This window comes from Photinus pyralis, unplaced genomic scaffold (genome assembly GCF_008802855.1).
Source record: "Photinus pyralis isolate 1611_PpyrPB1 unplaced genomic scaffold, Ppyr1.3 Ppyr1.4_LG2, whole genome shotgun sequence".
NCBI lineage: Eukaryota > Metazoa > Arthropoda > Insecta > Coleoptera > Lampyridae > Photinus > Photinus pyralis.
The window spans coordinates 44970509-44989597 of NW_022170403.1; the positions used below are offsets into that span (position 1 = coordinate 44970509).

The 19089-nt window shown below is 34.4% G+C and overlaps 3 protein-coding genes across 3 annotated transcripts in view; 2 read left to right on the top strand and 1 right to left on the bottom strand.

The window, feature by feature from the left end:
• Positions 1-732, bottom strand: part of LOC116162765 (hexokinase type 2) — an 80859-nt gene extending 80127 nt beyond the window's left edge. Inside the window, exon 1 of the mRNA XM_031476463.1 lies at positions 659-732. Coding sequence (XP_031332323.1) covers positions 659-685 — 27 coding nt within the window. The 5' untranslated portion in view covers positions 686-732. The remainder of the gene's footprint in view (positions 1-658) is intronic.
• Positions 733-4447: 3715 nt separating this feature from the next.
• Positions 4448-7642, top strand: LOC116164526. Its single transcript, XM_031478719.1, has 6 exons — positions 4448-4725; positions 4831-5545; positions 5601-6173; positions 6233-6578; positions 6651-7341; positions 7398-7642. Exons 1-6 carry the CDS (start codon positions 4652-4654, stop codon positions 7528-7530), a joined length of 2532 nt encoding a protein of 843 aa, XP_031334579.1. The 5' UTR covers positions 4448-4651; the 3' UTR covers positions 7531-7642.
• Positions 7643-13605: 5963 nt separating this feature from the next.
• Positions 13606-14902, top strand: LOC116163494 (BRISC complex subunit Abraxas 2-like). The gene is made up of 2 exons (XM_031477446.1): positions 13606-13821; positions 13873-14902. The coding sequence occupies exons 1-2, from the start codon at positions 13738-13740 to the stop codon at positions 14803-14805; spliced, it is 1017 nt and encodes a 338-aa protein (XP_031333306.1). The 5' UTR covers positions 13606-13737; the 3' UTR covers positions 14806-14902.
• The last annotated feature ends 4187 nt before the right edge of the window (positions 14903-19089 follow it).

A 19089-nucleotide genomic window follows, 5' to 3' on the forward strand; every position in this document is an offset into this window, starting at 1 on the left:
TGGTGTGGGTCCCAATTCTTTCTACTCCGAAAAAAAAAACTACCTCAAATAAGCGAGTTAGCGCCGGCTCTCCGCTGCACTAATTCCCGGACTCCAAAACTTGTTGGCCTCAACAATGTAGATGCACATTGTCATCCTGGAATGTATTGCTTTTACTATACTAGATCATTGATTATATAGAACATATAATCAATGACTAGATACACAATCTGTTATTCATATATAGAATGCGTAAAAATGTCGGCGAATATTGTGACCTTTCTCGCCCTTGGATAAACTGTGTTTAAAATAATCGAGTATAGAACAAAATAGAATAGGATCTATTCCCAAAACTTCGTAATATGCTTACATTAGAAACTCCATAAGCGCTTTTGGGGGGAGAAAATGCAGAGCGCTGACGTATGGCAAATGAAATAGATTTGGCAACTTATCCATCGTAGTGAGTGTAAAGGCAATTCATAATTTTCATACTATTTCTGGGACTCACGTGCCATAAAATTGGCAAAAACGTTTACACAAGGGTAAACATTTAGTATTATCACAGATGTACCTAAATACCTATAATAAATATTACGCACCATCAGATGTTAATTCGTGGAAATTGTCTTTGGTACTCATTTTTAATGGTATGTTATGACATAAATAAGTAGATACATACCCATTGCTCTACTTCGAAGCGCCCCATAATTTTCACAAAATTTATGTAAGTCTATGTTGTTGTACGATGCAGCACTGAAACAGGCAGCAATCAGTACAAATGGAATATCATGGGTTAAGAGTTATCACACTAAAAAAAATTAACCAATTGATTAAGTTCTATTTACCCAGATGTAATGAGGCAACTACACCAACTATAAAGGCATTCCAATAAAGTGCGGCTTAAAATAAACTTATTGGCAATTTGCTAAGTAAAACTAGACGAAATAAGCACATAATTTTCCCTTAATTTAGATTATGCTTTATGAGACGTTGTAAAGCAATAATTATTACGTTGGGTAGAATGTCATTGTTGTATCTTCCGCAAATTATGAAAAATTAGATTTTATCTCATAACCTTCGTGTAAGCACGATACAATAATTATCCATATTGTTAAATAATTAACATTAATACTTTTGCGATAATATGGAAACTGAAACACCTCTTAAAGGTACCTTTACACTATAATATATCTCACATGATTTTTTATATGATATGTTATATGATATTTAATACCAACATATTTTTCGTATGAGTTTTAATGTTTTACTTTACACTTAACAGGTCTTGCATATGACTTTAATACAAGAAGTTACGAAACCTATATATATATTCTCTAAATTAAAATGTTCCAAGTTCCAAGATTGGGCTACTTGTTCAAAAGTTACCAGCCCTTTGAATTTTCTTTCGAAATTATGGTTTCTAGTCTATAACTTTTGATTGAGAAGTCTGATCGAAAAAGTACGAATTGTTTTGGATTCTACGCACCAAAATTAATAAGAAGAAGTGTTTTCTCGAGAAATGTTGGTGCAGTCGATTTTTGGAAAAAAGGAAGGTTATACACTGCCCTTTTTTGCCCCGAAAAAAAAAATTGTCTCAGATCGTCCTGGGAAAAAAATTTTCTTATAGAACGTAGCCTGTAGAATCCATAATTTCAAACAGTTCTAAGATTGGGCTACTAGTTCAAAAGTTACAGCCCTCTGAATTTTCTTTCGAAATTGGTTTCTAGTCTATAACTTTTGATTGAGAAGTCTGATCGAAAAAGTACGAATTGTTTTGGATTCTACGCACCAAAATTAATAAGAAAAAGTGTTTTCCCGAGAAATTTTGGTGCAGTCGATTTTTGGAAAAAAGGAAGGTTATACACTGCCTTTTTTTTGCCCCGAAAAAAAAATTGTCTCAGATCGACCCGGAAAAAAATTTTTCTTATAGAACGTGGCCTGTAGAATCCATAATTTCAAACAGTTCCAAGATTGGGCTACTAGTTTAAAAGTTACAACTAGGGAATGCAATCCCGCAGCAAAATCTCAATCCCGGTATTTGCGGGATCGTTAGATGTTAATCCCGCGGGAACCCGGTATTTGCGGAATCCCGCAAAATTTTAAATAAATTGGCAAATAAGCAATTTTGTGCGGTTAACTTCTGTATTAAAATAAATCGCTAATTATCACAATAAGTATTCAACAAAAAAGTACCTTCAGGCTAACTTAGAACTCAAAAAAATCACCTGTAAAGCACAAACAGGTGAACTTCTAAAGTGCCTCAAAAATCATAGTACATTTTTAACGAAAAAAGTTTAACAATTATTTTAAAAATAATTTCTCCGTTATGCGTTTCATTAACAAAGCAAACAGAGTCGTCCCCTTGGTCGACATTAAGGATGAGTGTACCCTTATTTGAAGGGTTAATTACCAATCAAGACACTATTTGACAATGTGTGTCTGAAAACACCACTACAACCAAACAACCAAATACCAATATACTCGTAAATATTTATTGCTCGATTTATTATTTATGTAATTTATTCTTTCATTAGTAACTAATATACCTATAATCATTGATTATACACACCTATAATCAATGATATAATCAAAACTTTACTGGTTTACTCAAGTATTCAGCTTTTTCAGATAAGTACAACAGCAAAATGCGAAAAGTCACCATAAAAGGGCGGGATCACTTGGATATTTAAAATAAGTCATGTCATTTGTCATGCAGAAATAGATACATCCCTATTCCACGATTTACGTATTATTTCCATATTATTTCCTTATGATTTGTCTTATGACAGCCATAATACCAAAAATAGTATAGTGTAAACACAAATCTAAATGCTTGTTACTTATCATATGACAAATCACATGAGAAGTATGATAGTGTAATGTGCCTTTTAGAACAAAATGTACTCAAAATTATTCTTTACACATGAATTTGAGGTTGTACAAGCTTTAAAAAGCATTATCTTGATGCTGAAAGACTACATCACGTGCACATTTGATAACCGGATGTGTGTGATTCAAAGTGTTAAATTATTTTTCTGAAGTTACATGGATTTTGATCTAAACATGTCAAAATCGTTATTTATGCACAAAGATCATTAGGAAAAAGACCAAGAGAATTATCTTAATGGCCAAAACCTGAATTTAATCTATTTTTGGTGACCTCATGGATTTTGATCAAAACATGTCAAAATGCACTGAGATCGTTGGGAACAAGAATAAGAGCATTATCTCAATGCCCAAGACATGAATTTGATGTACAATTGTTAACTATAAAATGTATTTTGTAAGATTAAAATAAATTGTTGTTAAAATTAATTATAATACCGAGGATCCATTCGATATTTCGCTGTATCGGTTTATTTATTACTTACCTAATTACTACCTAATCAGTAATCAGTATAGGAATATTCTGGTATACTTTAAAAGTATACCTTAGTACTGGTCTTATACTGCAGACACGTGAGGGATTACTACTAATTGCCAGTGGCGTAGCTACAATGTCGCAAAGGTACGCAATGAGGACGGGCCCCGACTTAAAAGGGGCCTCGGCAGAAATGTACAAAAATTGTAATTCGTTTATAAAAAAATTCTGATAAAAATTGAAAATTTCCCGAACTCCTTCAATGTTACGCTTGTGTGAATTATTTACATATTTTGCGTTACTAAAGGAAGCGATCAAAAGTTCATAAAAAAGCTATTTATTTCGTGTATACTTTGTGTGACTTCATTAGCTAATAGTCAGTGATGGGCAAATTACAAAGGTAGAGTAATGGAATTATCCATTACCAATTACACACTTAAGAAATTTTGTAATCCCATTACCCATTACCTATTACTCAATTTTATCGATTCTATTACAATTATCCATTACAGTTACTTACCCATTACTTTATAGCATTTTAGATTAAAGAAAAATCAGTAGTATTCAATCGTTATATTTTATAAATAATAATTGTTCAAAATAGCTGTCTGCAAGGCGTCCCCGCCTGGCAGTTAGAATAAGTGAGGCTGTTGAGAAAATTCTCTAAACAGCCGCACTAGAACATAAAGGCTGATTCTCACTATACATAACGTTTCCATACCATATCTATTCCATAAGCATTCCGTAAATTATTATAGGCTACGAAATTGACCTTTAAGGCGCCTCTAAACACTTGCAAAAATTTAAGATTGCGCCTTACTGTATTTAAGGCTATGCAACACACATTACCAATTGCAGCAAGAAGGTCACAGGTACCTTCTCATTGTTGAGTTAATGAGGGTTTATTATATTTACCTAATTTACATAATCACTGTCAATTCAGGAAAATTCTATAAATATTTAACGCTATACCTGCATTTGTTGTAATTATGTTTATTTTCAAATTCTAGGAGATTTTGCAATAATTGTGTAAATAATGTCATTACATAGGAAACATAAAATAATTTATTATCGATAATGTAACTTATGATTTCACCTGTAATCACCTATAATTACTCATTACGATATTGAAAAACATTATCAAAAATAGATATATTGTACACAAAATAATGAGCATCTCAAAAACTAATTGCATAATAATGATATAATTACGTCTCTACTTCATATAAAAGAACTTCCCTAGCGATTTTCAAATATTGTTTACTTACTTTTGCGTTATATCAAACGTACTAAAGTGTGTATTGTGGTAAAATGCCTAAAGCAAGAAAAAGTTTCACCACCAAGAAACGGAGCAGGAAGGTGATATTGCAGAAAGCCCGAGAAGCGTAAGTACAAATTTTTTATGTTAGTTTTTTTAAATAATTGAACATGTTCTAATTTTATCTTACATGCTACGTATACCTATACTTATACGGTTTGTGTTGTTTCAGGAAGTTAACCAAAATGGCAATGAATGTTGTTAGTAGTATAGAAGAAGATGACAAACCTAATTGCATGGTTCAATGTGAAGAACATTTATCAGACGTCAATCATGAAGCAGGCAGTGGAACCAATGATGAAGACGAACACGGTTCGGAAATGTCATTTTATGAAAGTGATCTAGAAACAGAACCTCATTGCGAGCAAAAAGATACCTTATTTTTATCTGGTCGCCGAATTGTAGAGATTGGTCATTTTTTGGCATCTCTTAGAGCTCTACGACATGATGGCTTTGGTTGCTCTTTCTTCGACATGGACATCCAATCGGAAAAAATTGAAGGCTTAGAAAGCATATTTACGTTTAAATGTAAAGTGTGTGGGAAAATAGATTCCGTAAGAAGTTGCGGTGGTAGTGCAACATTTCATTCCACAAATCAAGCTGGTATTATTGGGTCCTTATCTATTGGAATTGGATACAGTCAATTAGCAGAGCTGCTTGCAGCCATGGATATACCGCAAATGTCAAACGTGACCTATTTAAAAAATCACAATGCCATATACCCTTCTGTACATGCATTAAATCAACAATTGATGACTGTCGCTGCAAAAGAAGAAGCTGAGCTTGCCGATGAAATGAAAGATGGTATACCAGTCATTGGCGTTATAGCTGACGGTGCATGGGCAAAGCGATCTTATCGTAAAAATTATTCTGCCCTTTCAGGAGTGGTAAGTTTATAAGAATACGTTATCTATTCAAAGCATAACCCAATCATTGTTATAGGCATCTATCATTGGAGCCAAAACAAAGAAAATTTTGCATATGGGTGTCAAAAATAAGTACTGCTTCTTATGTGCTAGAGGGCGTAAAGAAGAAGACCATGATTGTTTTCGAAACTGGTCTAAGACGTCTACAGCCATGGAATCAGCCATTGTAGGTGAAGGTTTTAAAAATTCCATAACGCGCCACAATCTTATATATGGAAAACTAATTGGGGATGGCGACAGTAGCGTTTACAAACATTTAGTTGAAATCGCACCATACGGTCCATCGTTTTACATAAAAAAAATTGAATGTCGCAATCATTTACTTCGAAACTTCATAAATAAACTCAGCGATTTGAGTAAAGACACCAAATACTCAAAACCTCACAGAGAGTATGTGTCAAATCCATCAATGCTAGGTCGCTTCCGCAATGCAGTTATAAGGGCTATCGCATACAGGAAATCCGAAAATAATGCACTTGATGACAAGATTGACAATTTAAAGAAGGATATATTGAATAGTCCCTACCATATCTTTGGCCGCCATGTACATTGCAAAGATTACTTTTGCAAAGGTTCAGATGAGAATAAGGTAATGTTTCTGATTTGCTATTTATTAATTCCATACTAAAGGTGTTTTCTTATTTTTAGGATGATTTAGTTGATATATATACCCAAAACGGGATCCTAGGTGGAATTAATACCATTATACAACGACTTGCGGATCACGCCTCTAGTTTACTGTATGATACAGACAATAATCCTGCGGAAACTTATAATTCCATCATAGCTAAACTTGTAGGAGGTAAAAGAATAAACTTTTCACTCAAAAATTCCTACCAATTAAGGTGTGAACTGGCGGCCATATCCTACAATTGCAAACAACGTAATTTATTAGGCGTTTTACATAAGCAGCTATGTGGAAGACCACCAGGACATTACACACAAATCTTCCTAGACGCCCAACTACATCGGTACAACAACAGATCTAGAAAACGTAAGTATGTTTATCACAATCACTCGCCCCCTTTCCGCGTCTTTTATTTGTAATTATTTCTTTTTGTTTTAGATCATATCAAGAAAAGAGCGTTTCAGACCGCTGATCAACATTACGGTATGGTGGACGAAATTGCAATCCCTGACCTATCCTTGGAAGAATATGAACTAAAATCAGCCCAATTTCTAAAAGATTTGAAGAACTTAAACAGAAGAGATGTTGAGCGTGATACAATAAACCAATCAAAAAGCGATTTATGGATTATTGAACGTAAAAAAAGAATAACAGCTTCTAATTTTGGGAAAGTTTGCAAATTACGCAAGACAACTTCCACAGCTAAAACTGTAACACACTTACTGTATAGTTCTTTTAGAGGAAACAAATACACACAATTTGGATTGGAGAGCGAAGTAAATGGCATTGAGCACTTTGAACGCCTATATCAAGTAAAGGTAACCAGATGCGGTCTCATCGTCGATGAAGAAAAACCGTATTTGGCTTGTTCTCCTGACGGTTTAGTTGGGGAAGACAGTATAGTTGAAATTAAGAGTTCCTTGAAAAGTGGCGACCACGATCCTGTTGAGGCATGTATGTTAAAATTAATTGACTATTGTGTTTTAGATGAGGAAAACAATAGAATTATGCTAAAAAGGAGTCATAATTATTACTATCAACTCCAAGGCATTATGCACATCACCAAGAGAAGCAACTGTTATTTTATAGTTTATACAACAGCGGGAATCCATGTTGAGGAAATAAGAAGGTATGTTACCTACAAAATATGTCTAGCGAAATACTCATGCACTTACATTCTTATAGGGATGACATCTTTTGGACACAACATATGGAAAAAAAGCTGCAAGAATTTTACATGCAGTCATTATTGCCAGAATTAGTGGATTCAAGGCGATGCCGTAATATGGACATTAGGACGGTACACATGGTAAATTAAATACTTTTTCGGAAATGCAAACCTGCTTGTTCGTTTTTTATTTACCTAATATTTAAGTTTATATGTAAAATTGTATTAAAATTTATCTTTCAAATAAAAGTACCATTAGTGACATGTTTTACAATGGTGAAACACCAAACCGTATGTTTTCAATAAAATAATTGCGTCACTTGTCCCATATTTATAAAATTGCATTGGCGATGACAATAATGGGGTACCGCGAATAACGATTCCCTGGAGTGCTCGGAATGGAAATTTTCGAGAACCGGAACGCGAGCATCAGCCCATCCCCAGGAGGTTTAGGAAGGGGGGGGGGGCATAGTAAACATAATGGTTACGCTTTGGAGGAAAAATATTCCAAATTTAAAATTTTGGAAGAATAAACATTATTTACTGCCTTTCAAAGGTTAAAGAGAAAGCTCCAAAACATTAAAAAATCAGTTACAGAGTTCCGCTTTGTGGAATCTATTGTTTCCCTTTGTGTAGAGACAAAGCGAATTCTGCTGGGTTCCGTGTGCTGGTACGATCTGGAGAACGTATAATCCTTTCCAGATGTGATATTTACCACACTAAGAAAAAATAAACCAACAATGAGGGTTATTCCCTAACTCTAAAGGAATCGAAATGTAACAAATCGAATCGGAATGTTTAGTAAAATCGGAATTATTAGGCAAACAATTCCGATTTGACTAAACATTCCGATTCGATTTGTTACATTTCGATTCGATTGGAAGTTAGGGAATAATTTCCATTATGTAGGATTATGTGCAATTTTTTTTTCGGGGGGAGGATCTGACCACACGGTCGCTTCATGAACGGGAACGGCGTACAAAATTTTTCCACGACACGAAACTATATGTAATATTTTTTACCAACCGGAACCCGGAATAACATTCGTTCCGGTCCATTCCGCTTCCCCGCAGACATTCAAAGGTTCTGCATAAATGTAGTACAAATAGCCTCGGGTATATACAAGGTAAATTTATTTTGTTAGTGGTTTAAATTATCCACTAATTACACCAAGTCCTCGGGCAATTTATACCTGCCGCGGATCATTAGAAAGAAAAGAGATACCTATATTGTGTTGCAGTGGATTTTCAACCTTATTGACATGAAACATTTCCATCGATTTCTTCCGTTTTTCCCAATATTTTGGCACTAGTTTATAATTCTACAACGTGCGCGGTGGTTTAAACTTTTATACACTGCACGTACTGTGTTATAATAGAAGATTATTTAATAATAATGATATCTGTGATTGATTATATTGAAAATTCGAAATCGCCACACAAAAAATCATATCTATTAACACATGCTTCGTTTTTAAAAAAACGTTCTATTGTAACATTCAGACACATGTATACACCAAAAAGACGTTTTGTCCGTTTCTTCAACATTTCAAATAAATTTTTTTTTTGGGAAATAAGTTAACATTGCTCTTATGGGTGTATGATGTGTTGCCGACTTTCTATTTAGAACCCCCTTAAGGCTGGGATTGCCTGAAAAGAGAAGTACCCATAGTAAAGGACAAAGTTTTTTTCGTTAGAATGTGCTGGTACCTAATAATGAATAGCGTAACTACAGCAGTTTTCTATACAAATATTTAAATCATTATACTCTCTTTAAGTGGGCCCCAAACAACACAGAGGGAGCTTTAAAAAAAATGCAATTTGATTTGCATAACCACACGACAAGAAAATACAAAACACAAACGCAAGGTCGTTCACGGCTCCTTACAGACTGCTAGGTTAACAAAATTATAATTAGCGCTCTACCACACATAACTTGAGGAGAATAATGAACCGCTTGTAACGTATGAAGTAAAAATCGCGTAATTATTGGCATGGGGGACTTTCAAAATTAAGATCGTAAAATTGGTTCACAAGTGGCGACAGGGGCTTTTTGTTTGGAAGGGCCTTCAGTAAAACTCTTGATTCCGACATTTTAAAGAAAACACCTTTGGAAATTCAATTCTTTTTCATTGTTACCATTGAATAAAGAGGTTTTTATTCAATGTCATTACGAAGTGTGTTATACCACAGACAACATAAGTATATGTTGTCTGTGGTTATACTTATAAAACGATCCTAGTGCCTATTCAAATAACAGGTAACGAAGACTTTGTAACTAACGAAGTGTTATTACAGTAGAGACGCGTTTTGACTTTTAGGACTTGGAAAAAGTTCAACCATATTTTCGTTTTTTTTGTATTTTTCTCTGAAACGGTAGGGAAATTTCGAATTAGAACAAGCAAAAGCTTTTATGGAGAATGTATTTTTGTCAAAAAGTATAGTAAAAGTTTTTCTTCTTGTAAAGGTCAATCCGGGGACATGCGGTATATCTACCGATTTTTTTTTAATTTTTTAGCCGTTTATACCTAAATATACATTTGTTCCCCATGTCTTACATTCGAGGGATGGTCCTTTGTAAATTAGTAATATACAGGCTGATTCAAATTCGAGGGCCACCATGGCAGTGCCGTATTTATATAAGGGGCAAACGTGGGCAATTGCCCACAGCGGCAAAATTGTAAGGGCGGCAAATTTGGAGAAAAACATAAAAATTAAAATGCGTTCAAATTTTTTAGGTAAACGGTGAATCGGTAAATGAAATGAAGCAAAAATAAAATCTGTTAGTACATTCATTGCATTGCAAATATAGCCAATGAATGCCTTACTTTTCCCACCTTGTAATAATGGTGATATAGTGATATGTCAAGGGCGGCAAAAAATGTTTGCCCACAGCGGCAGAAACCCTAAATCCGGCACTGCACCATGGGCATCTCGGGAACTGTAAGAGATAGGTAGGTGGTAAATTTGGCAAAGTTGTGTATTTTGATGCTTAACAAAAACAGTTTTGAAACTGAAAATTCTGACTACTTTCGGAGATATCCGGAAAAAACGAGATTTTGAAAATCGTTTTTGTTTTTTACTGAAGTTAATAGTTGTTTACAAAGATATTTAATAATAAATGACACATTATTATGGCCACTTTTTTCCCTCTACAAGATGCTACTTTTAAATTTGAAGTTTGACGTTTCGTCTCCGGTTAACTATCATCAACTTTGTTTCTTATGGAAGTAATTTTTACTTTTTGTGTCATTTGATAGAGAATTTTTTTCTGATTTCAAAAATGTACACATCAATTTTTTTAATGCTTGTAAAATATCTTTTTTGCCTTTGTCTTAAGTAACGTACGTAAGTAGTTTCTTGTGTTTTTACAAATTAATGTTATTTCTTATTAAAAATAGATGATGTTACCATCAAGGGTAACTTTGTCAAATGTAAACTACCTCTACCTATCTCTTACCGTTCCCGAGATCCCCATGGTGGCCTTTGAATTTGAATCACCCTGTATAGGTCAATTATTACACATTACACTAAACTGACTAAACTAAAATATCATTGAATAATAAATCAGATTTATTATTCAATGCTAATATGTAATAGGTACTATCATTGAATAAAGAGCTTTATTCAATGGAACTATTGAAGTTCAAAAGGGTCTAGGACACTACGCCGAATGCCCACATCGCCGACCCGATTTTTGGATGGTCCATATCGCCGACTAGGGACACTACGCCGATGGACACTACGCCGACAATGCCCACATCGCCGACAAGTGGACAAGGGACACAACGCCGACCATGCCCACATCGCCGACAAGTGTACAAGGGACACAACGCCGACCATGCCCACTTCGCCGACGGACACTACGCCGACCGTGCCCACATCGCCGACAAGTGTATAAGGGACACTACGCCGACCATGCCCACATCGCCGACAAGTGTGCAAGGGACACTAGACCGAACGTGCCCACAACGCCGACTATTCGCAAAAAAAATTACTAGGGACACTACGCCGACAGCGACCACATCGTCGACAATGGAGAAGTTTCCAGTTTTTTGTTATAAATTAATTATGAAAATTTAAGTAAAATGAAACAAAAATGTGATAGAATCAATAAAATGGGCCATTACCCATTACAATTTTTTGAAAAATGCCCAACACTGCGAATAGTGAACACACATTTCATTCGATTTCATTACACGTTGAACCAAAGGGTATGCACTTTATTTGTATAGGAAACTGATTCAGAGAGTATTTGACAAGGTACACGTACACTACACATAAACAGTTCTTAAATGTGCGATAAAAAATAAACAAACAGCCTGGGAGGTTATGATTCCAGTTTTCTGAGGTTATGTTAATCTTAATTGAAGTACTGTACCAACTTTTCCCCGCAATCACATAATAGTGATTTCTGTTCACTTGGTCAGTATTGTAGTGGGGGAACTGATTGTAAACGAAAAAAACAAAGTGCAATCACTTCAACTGATTTAAGTTAATTCACTTGAAACGAATACAGTTATTAATGATCATTAAGTGAAGCCCACATTTGTTTGTTATTTCACCGAAAACTAACCTATAATTTATACGTGTGAAACGATATACTTTTGTGTGTTTTTTGGTTATTACTACAATGTACCTACCATGGTCCAATAATATTTTTAATCGCACATTTCGCAAAGGATCGCGTAATCACGAAAATGAAAAATTAAACAAACTTTGGCTCCGAAAATATGGCCGCCCCAGGCTTCAACGTGCAGCATTGCCCATGATAGTATCATTGTATTTTATAAACATCTTACATCAGTCCCCTTTCTTTCATAGTCTAATGCCAGAACTAACCGCCTCTTTAAATATTGCCGCGTATTGAAAATTTACAGACTTCTTTATAGAATTTCGGTTTAAAATATTTGTGCGGTTGTTACATTTAATTTTCTTTCTTATTGGCTGTATAAAATGTGGACATGATATAATTAGAAAACATTACCATTGAATTTATAATTACTTAAGTACCTATAAAAGAAATCAGCAACGATTCATTAGTCAGTACTGGTACCTATTTTCCTGTTTAGTTGGCATCTATTGAATAGACAGTAATAACTATTTAATTGAATAACCAATAACAGGTACAATTGTAAAAATGTAAATTAAATTTGTTATTATCCATCCTTTTTAGATCGTCTCCTACAATCAAATTAAAGTAGACAACATATTTCCTAAAATGCACTAGCAAATTGAATTTTATGGGATGAGCATAGCGATTATTTTACAGGAAATTTTGTTTGCTTTAATTTTGTATTGATGTCTTACGCTGAGTTGTTTCTTAAAAGTTAATATACAATGCAATAATCCTTATGCCCCCAGAAAAACAAACATCAGGTAAAAAATATTGTCCAAATCGACCAAGTAGTTTTTCAGTTATCGCAAAGAAACCATTTTTAAAGAGGTGGGATTGAGTTGGTTTAACTGATTTGAACCGTTCGATCACAACTATAGGGGCCGTTTATTTTGGATTTATTATATTGTTTATAGTTTGGCCGGCAAAAATTAAAAAGTGATTTCAACATTTTTTCGGGGAATCTTTCATTGTCTTATTATTTGTACAATAAATGCTATAAAACGTCTATTGGCCTATTTTTTTTTCAAAAAATGTTCGTTTATTTCCCCGCAAGTCGGAAATAAAAATCGTTCGTTAGACTACTTCCTCTAACCTTCTCTAACTAAACGATCTAGTTCGGTCGACTTTTCCACACGTCCGTCGAGGTCGACGGGTAGGGCGACGGACAGTGTGTACAAAGGGCAGAGACGTAATCAACGCGAGCTTATTACTCGCCGTTACTGGGAATACACAGTAAAAATTCTATTATTTACCGCTCAAAAAACGGCTTATTGTTCTTCGCACTTAATGAAGCAAACCAACAAGCGTTCGGACCTTATAATAAATTGTGCCATAAGCGTAGAATGGAATTAAATATCTTCATAAATTTCAAGGAATAATCGATACCTAAGTAAGTAATACAAGCAATCACTAAAAATTTGGCAACTCTGGGATAGGCGTAGCGTACGCCAATAAAATTGAGAAAAAACAATAAAATTTGTTAGGCAACACACAATACATTTTAAATACTATTCCCTGTTGGGCTTTGATTATAATTTCAAAGCTCTGCTCTATTGCTATTCTATAGTAGCTATGAATTTGACGTACCGTACCACAGCCACCGAGATTTTCCATGGATGTGGTTGATCAGTAACTAACCTTACCTGTTGACCGCCGAACTGACAGGACAAAAACAAATACTAATTAAACGCGGCGATTAGAAACTCTGTTATTTGTCTTGACGATTTTGACGAAATAAGTATGACTGAAACCGTCTCAGTATCTATATCGGGAATTGCGTTTTCCTTTATTTCTTACGAAAATGTGAAATGTGATTCAAATCAAGTAAGTATCTATCACTTTTAAGGTGTGAAGAATAATTTACTTGCCTTGTAGGAAGGACTTCTGTTAGGAGAGTTTATCAGTAAAGAAACCAATCATGTTACGGATGCAGAACACACAGTGGTGAATAAACAGAATATCATAAAAATTAAATCCGTGATACCGTGCCCACGTCAATTTTATTTTTATAATGCCGCTGGTCTATTAGATATGACAAAATTGAACAGTATAGTAGGTAGTGAAAAGGATAAAGTAGTCGGATGGTATTTATTTAAACAAAAGCAAATATCTCCACCGAAATTGACCGTACGTGAGAAGATAGTCCATAAGCAAGTCGCTGCATTATTGAAGATACCGTTACCTACTTTCACCACTTGTTTGTTAACTATGAATAGTTCGAATACTAAAGCAACCTATTCATTTACTCAAACATTTTTAAGATACCACATGGGCAAATACGAGAGCGTACCAGTACAAGTTGAAAATTTAACGCTGCCCAAGTATTCATATAAAATACCAGAACCGATGCCAAATATTTTATCCAAAGTGATAAAGGGCATAGATAAGGATAATCTCGAAAGTCACGAATTTGTACAAAAAATTCAGGAAGGTTTGCAAGGCCATATGAAGGTTTTGTTGGAGGAATTGATTGACAAAGAAGAGCAGTTGTTTAAGATGGAAGAAGAAGTAAAGAACCTTAGACGTCAAGTTATGCTAAATCATGGTGATAAAGCAAATAATTCGATTGAAATTGACGATAGCTTAGATGGCGATTGTTCCATTACAGACTCGTCTCAAGTGAGTGACAGTGTACTAGAAAATAACAAAAAAAGGAAAGGGAAAGCACGAAAAAATGTAAACCCAGTAACACCATCTAAGTATAATACGAGAAGTGCCGCGATTGATACTAATGAAGAGAACATTTTGCATGTCCAGGAAATTTCTTATTCCTTTGTTACAAAACGACAAAATTTTGAAAAGAAATAGTACTGGTTTATCTTTTATGTTTATACAATGTTTTCCTTTCATTCAAACTATGTTAAACTACTTTATTACAAATATTAAACAAACATGTTTTCAACAATTCAGTTTTTTTCGTTCAACTTTTTTATCAGTTCATCGGTCATGATAGCCAGTAATAAGGATTACACAATCTGTTACAAATGTAGTGAAAAAAATAATATAAAGGGGACAAAAACATTTCTCTGTCAAGCAATGCGTAAATGTTGTCATGTCCCAAATAGTTTCATACTATGTGTTCTTTAATTTTGTTTCTCGGCAAAGACGCTGAGACAAATACTAGTAATATCAACGACAGAATTTGGTTTCCAGACTCCTGCAACATGAAATTTACTCGTAGAAATATAACCTTCATTTTTAGCGCATTTCCACAAAAATAAAAAAAATGCGCTATTGTGGCCACTTTGTCCGTCCGCTAACTTTGCAACGCTACTAGTTCTTTATCTTAAGAGCTATTGTTCTACTTTTTTCGCTATTTGGTTCGTTATGGTGTCGAGTCTTGTACCAAGGAAGGAATTTTTTCTGTACCGCTTACAAAAAAAGTTATTGTAAAAAAAACAAAAAACCGTTTTTTTACATGTTCTATAATTTTACACTTTTGCCGTTTATTAACGATCCTAGAGATCGTTTATAATTTTGCATTGCTATCTGTCGCCTGCCGGTTGGTCTCTCCGTCTGTTCCTTTGTCTGTTTGTCCATCTATCTGTCCGTGTGAACGATAACTTTGTTTAGAAATGTTCGATCGCTTTTACATCTCCGTTAGTTATGAACTGAATTGCATGAAATTCATTATGGGCATAGATTTAGCCATATAATACGCAATGCCAAAAGTTGAATCGAATCGATTCAAAATTCACAGTGCCTTTTTCGCATCTCGACCATTTATAAACCGAATTGCAAACTTTTTTACTTATAAAAGTATTTGAATGAAATTTGATACATAGGCATTTGGAATAAAGGAAAATCAAACGCCAATTTCAAAATTTGGTTTTGCGCATGCGCAGTGCCAACTTTTTTATTTATGGAAGAATTTTAACGAAATTTGATACATAGGCACTTGGGATAAAGGAAAATCAAACGCCAATTTCAAAATTTGGTTTTGCGCATGCGCAGTGCCAACTTTTTTATTTATGTAAGAATTTAAACGAAATTTGATACATAGGCACTTGGGATAAAGGAAAATCAAACGCCAGTTTCAAAATTTGGCTTTGCGCATGCGCAGTGCCAACTTTTTTATTTATGGAAGAATTTAGATAAAATGTGATACATAGCCACTTGGAATAAAGGAAAATCTAACGCCAGTTTCAAAATTTTATTTTGCGCATGCGCAGTACCAACTTTTTTATCTATGGAACTATTTAAGTGAAATTTGATACTTAGGCGCGTGGAAAAAAAAATCTAACATTAGTTTTAATATTTAGGTTTGCGCATGCGCAGTTCCAACTTTCTTATTTAGAAAAGCATTGACATGAAATTCTTCTCATAAACTGAAATTGAAGTAGCACGTCAAAAATGGATTGCCCATGTGCAACGCTATCTTTCATATTTGTGGCCGGATTTTTACAATTTTAACAGAAGTTGCATCTTACAAATGGGAAATGAATGCAAGTGGAAATGCGCTTTATGTAAATCGTTTACGATTACTTTTTAACTTGTTTAAAATTGTAACTGCTATCCTTCACCATGTAATATAAAAACAAGTAGGTACATATTATGTATATTACCATTGATTAATAATCCTTCACTCAACGGTATTACCACCCTTCCACTTAAAAATAGTTCAAGACGTAGGCAGTGCAAGGGACTTAATACCTATACCGGATAAATATTCCCAAACCGAACATAGGGAATTAACATTGGAAAAAGGTTTTTTGTAGATAGTTGCTCCCCATGTTAATTTAGAGAGTTTATGACACCAATCGTAAGAAGATTTTTTCCTCGTCTAATGATATACGAATTAGTTCATTGTCAGGTGTAGGTATTTCTAACTATTTTATCAAAAATTCGGCAATAAATCCACTTACCAAAATCATGTTAAGCCATGACTAGTAAGACAAAAAGCAGATTCAAACGTCGAAATCATCAGTTCATGACAACTGGCTTTAATTTTTTTTTTCTACAATCGATATCCAAAGTAGGCATTTGCGCTCGTATTTGACAACGCAAACGTCATCTTTTTCGAGGAATGTCACTTTGTCGCTTATAAGCGACAAAATAGAAAAAACGCTCGCTCTCCCAATTATTAACTATAAATCAAATATGCATTGCTCAGAGTATCCAATGACAACGAGTAAATGACATCTTTCATTTGGGCATAAGATTAAAATGATTTGAGTGAAAAATTTTAATTTCTGGAAATATGTGAACTGATCGATTGTAGAAAAAATCTTGTGTGTAATTCGAGCGCAAATTGATTGTCGATTTCAAGAGATTGCCGCGCTCCTTCGTCGCGCGTCAACTGTCTCTTTCAATCGACAATATATCATTTTGCGCTCTTAATACACAAATAGCTATTGTAAAATGCGGTTCACTGAGGAAAAAGATAAACAATGTTTACAGCGGAAATATTTACTCTAGTACGCCATATTTGTTTTCCGTCCATTTTAATGAGCGCCCCATTCCGTCTGTGTGAAAACCTATTTCAATTCGTTAGAAAATTTCCATAGCTTAACATAATTTTGCTAATTGGATTTATTGCCGAATTTTTGATAAAATACTTAATTAGAAATACACCTGAACATATTATACTAATTGGTAAATCATTAGATGAGCAAAAAAACCTCTTTTGAAAAAATCTTCTTTTGATTGGTGTCATTATAAACCCTCTAATAAGTTAACTTGGTGAACAACAATAATCTGCAAAAAACGTTATTCAATTGCCTATGTTCGGTTTTAAAATATTCACCCGGTAGGTACCTACCTATATGAAGACTGATGATAACAAAGAGATTCTCAATAGACGGATTATTACACAATATAATTACACACCTATCTCAATATCACTTCAGTAAATATTAATTTTGTAGTCCAAATTGTGGGTAGGTACTACATTCTATGTTGCTTATATTACTGTTTTCGCGCTAATGATTCAGGGAATCGCGAGATATGAATTATTGTGCAAATGTCAAATGTGACAGATAAGTCATTATTTTCCTCGGAATGTATAAGTATAATAAAGATTGTAAAGTCTGCTGTCAATAGCAACCCATACTCTACCTCTAATCCTAATGTAATTAGAGCCTTTACATTTGACGTTGTCATGTATATAACTTTCCACTGATGGATTAGCAGTGCGAATTGGTACTGCCCTAATTCTGACCGCACACTTTCTTGGAGCAGTAAAAAAAATTTCACTACTTATGGAAAAACCAATTGGTAGATCTAAACAATGTTGACTTAATGACCCGCGCACCAACAGAGAATTTAGCATCAAAATTCTTATACCTCCTGGGCCGGAATTTGGGCTTAAACACAACATAGAACATGTACAAATTAATTAGACAAAATCAATCAAATAAAGCTGAAATTAAAACAGGCGCTCAAGGTCAGAATACATATATCACGCCACAAGCGATTAATTGATACAATTAATTAAAAAAATCTAAATGGCGCGTCGCTAATAGAGCGAATACACATTACTTAGACAATTGAAAGAATGGCATTCTGGTTGTCATTAATAGATACATTACCATGCTAAAATCAGAGTAGCTCTTATGTTCACCTAGCCATAGCTAACAGTGGTAAGGAAAAATAGGAGACAAAGCGTCCAGTTGATATAAAGACGCAATTGAAAGTGGAACACAAATCTCGACTAACATGCAACATATGTCCATTTTAGAACCAAAAGCGTGCATAACATGCTGTTTATAGCACGCTATACGCGTATGAAGATTACACCTCTGGCGTTGTGCTCTCCATTGCACGTTCTTTTAATGTTTACTTATACATTTTACCTACATAAAAATATACTATTAATTGTCGTCGATATATTATACACACTAGCGCTCACGCCACTGCAAATTAGGACAAGTGCGCAATTATCTTGAGGCAAACACTCGCCATCCTGACACTATGATACAAAAGATCTCTGGTTAGAATTCAAGTTTGAGCAAAGAAGTTTGTAAGTGTATGAGTTGGGTTCGGTACACAGACCTCTTAAAAAAAGGAAGTCTGTGGTTGGGTAAAAAAGACAAAGATTGTCTTGTTTTATAATTTATAATGGAAATGAATGTTTTTTGTCCATTTTCTCTG

Bases quoted from the DNA above. Each gene is read 5' to 3' on its own strand.
- LOC116163494 (XM_031477446.1), top strand. From the start codon at position 13,738: ATGACTGAAACCGTCTCAGTATCTATATCGGGAATTGCGTTTTCCTTT. The intron at 13,822-13,872 runs GTAAGTATCTAT...CTTGCCTTGTAG, and splicing joins TGAAATGTGATTCAAATCAA to GAAGGACTTCTGTTAGGAGA.
- LOC116164526 (XM_031478719.1), top strand. From the start codon at position 4,652: ATGCCTAAAGCAAGAAAAAGTTTCACCACCAAGAAACGGAGCAGGAAG. The intron at 5,546-5,600 runs GTAAGTTTATAA...TCATTGTTATAG, and splicing joins ATTCTGCCCTTTCAGGAGTG to GCATCTATCATTGGAGCCAA. The intron at 7,342-7,397 runs GTATGTTACCTA...ACATTCTTATAG, and splicing joins CATGTTGAGGAAATAAGAAG to GGATGACATCTTTTGGACAC.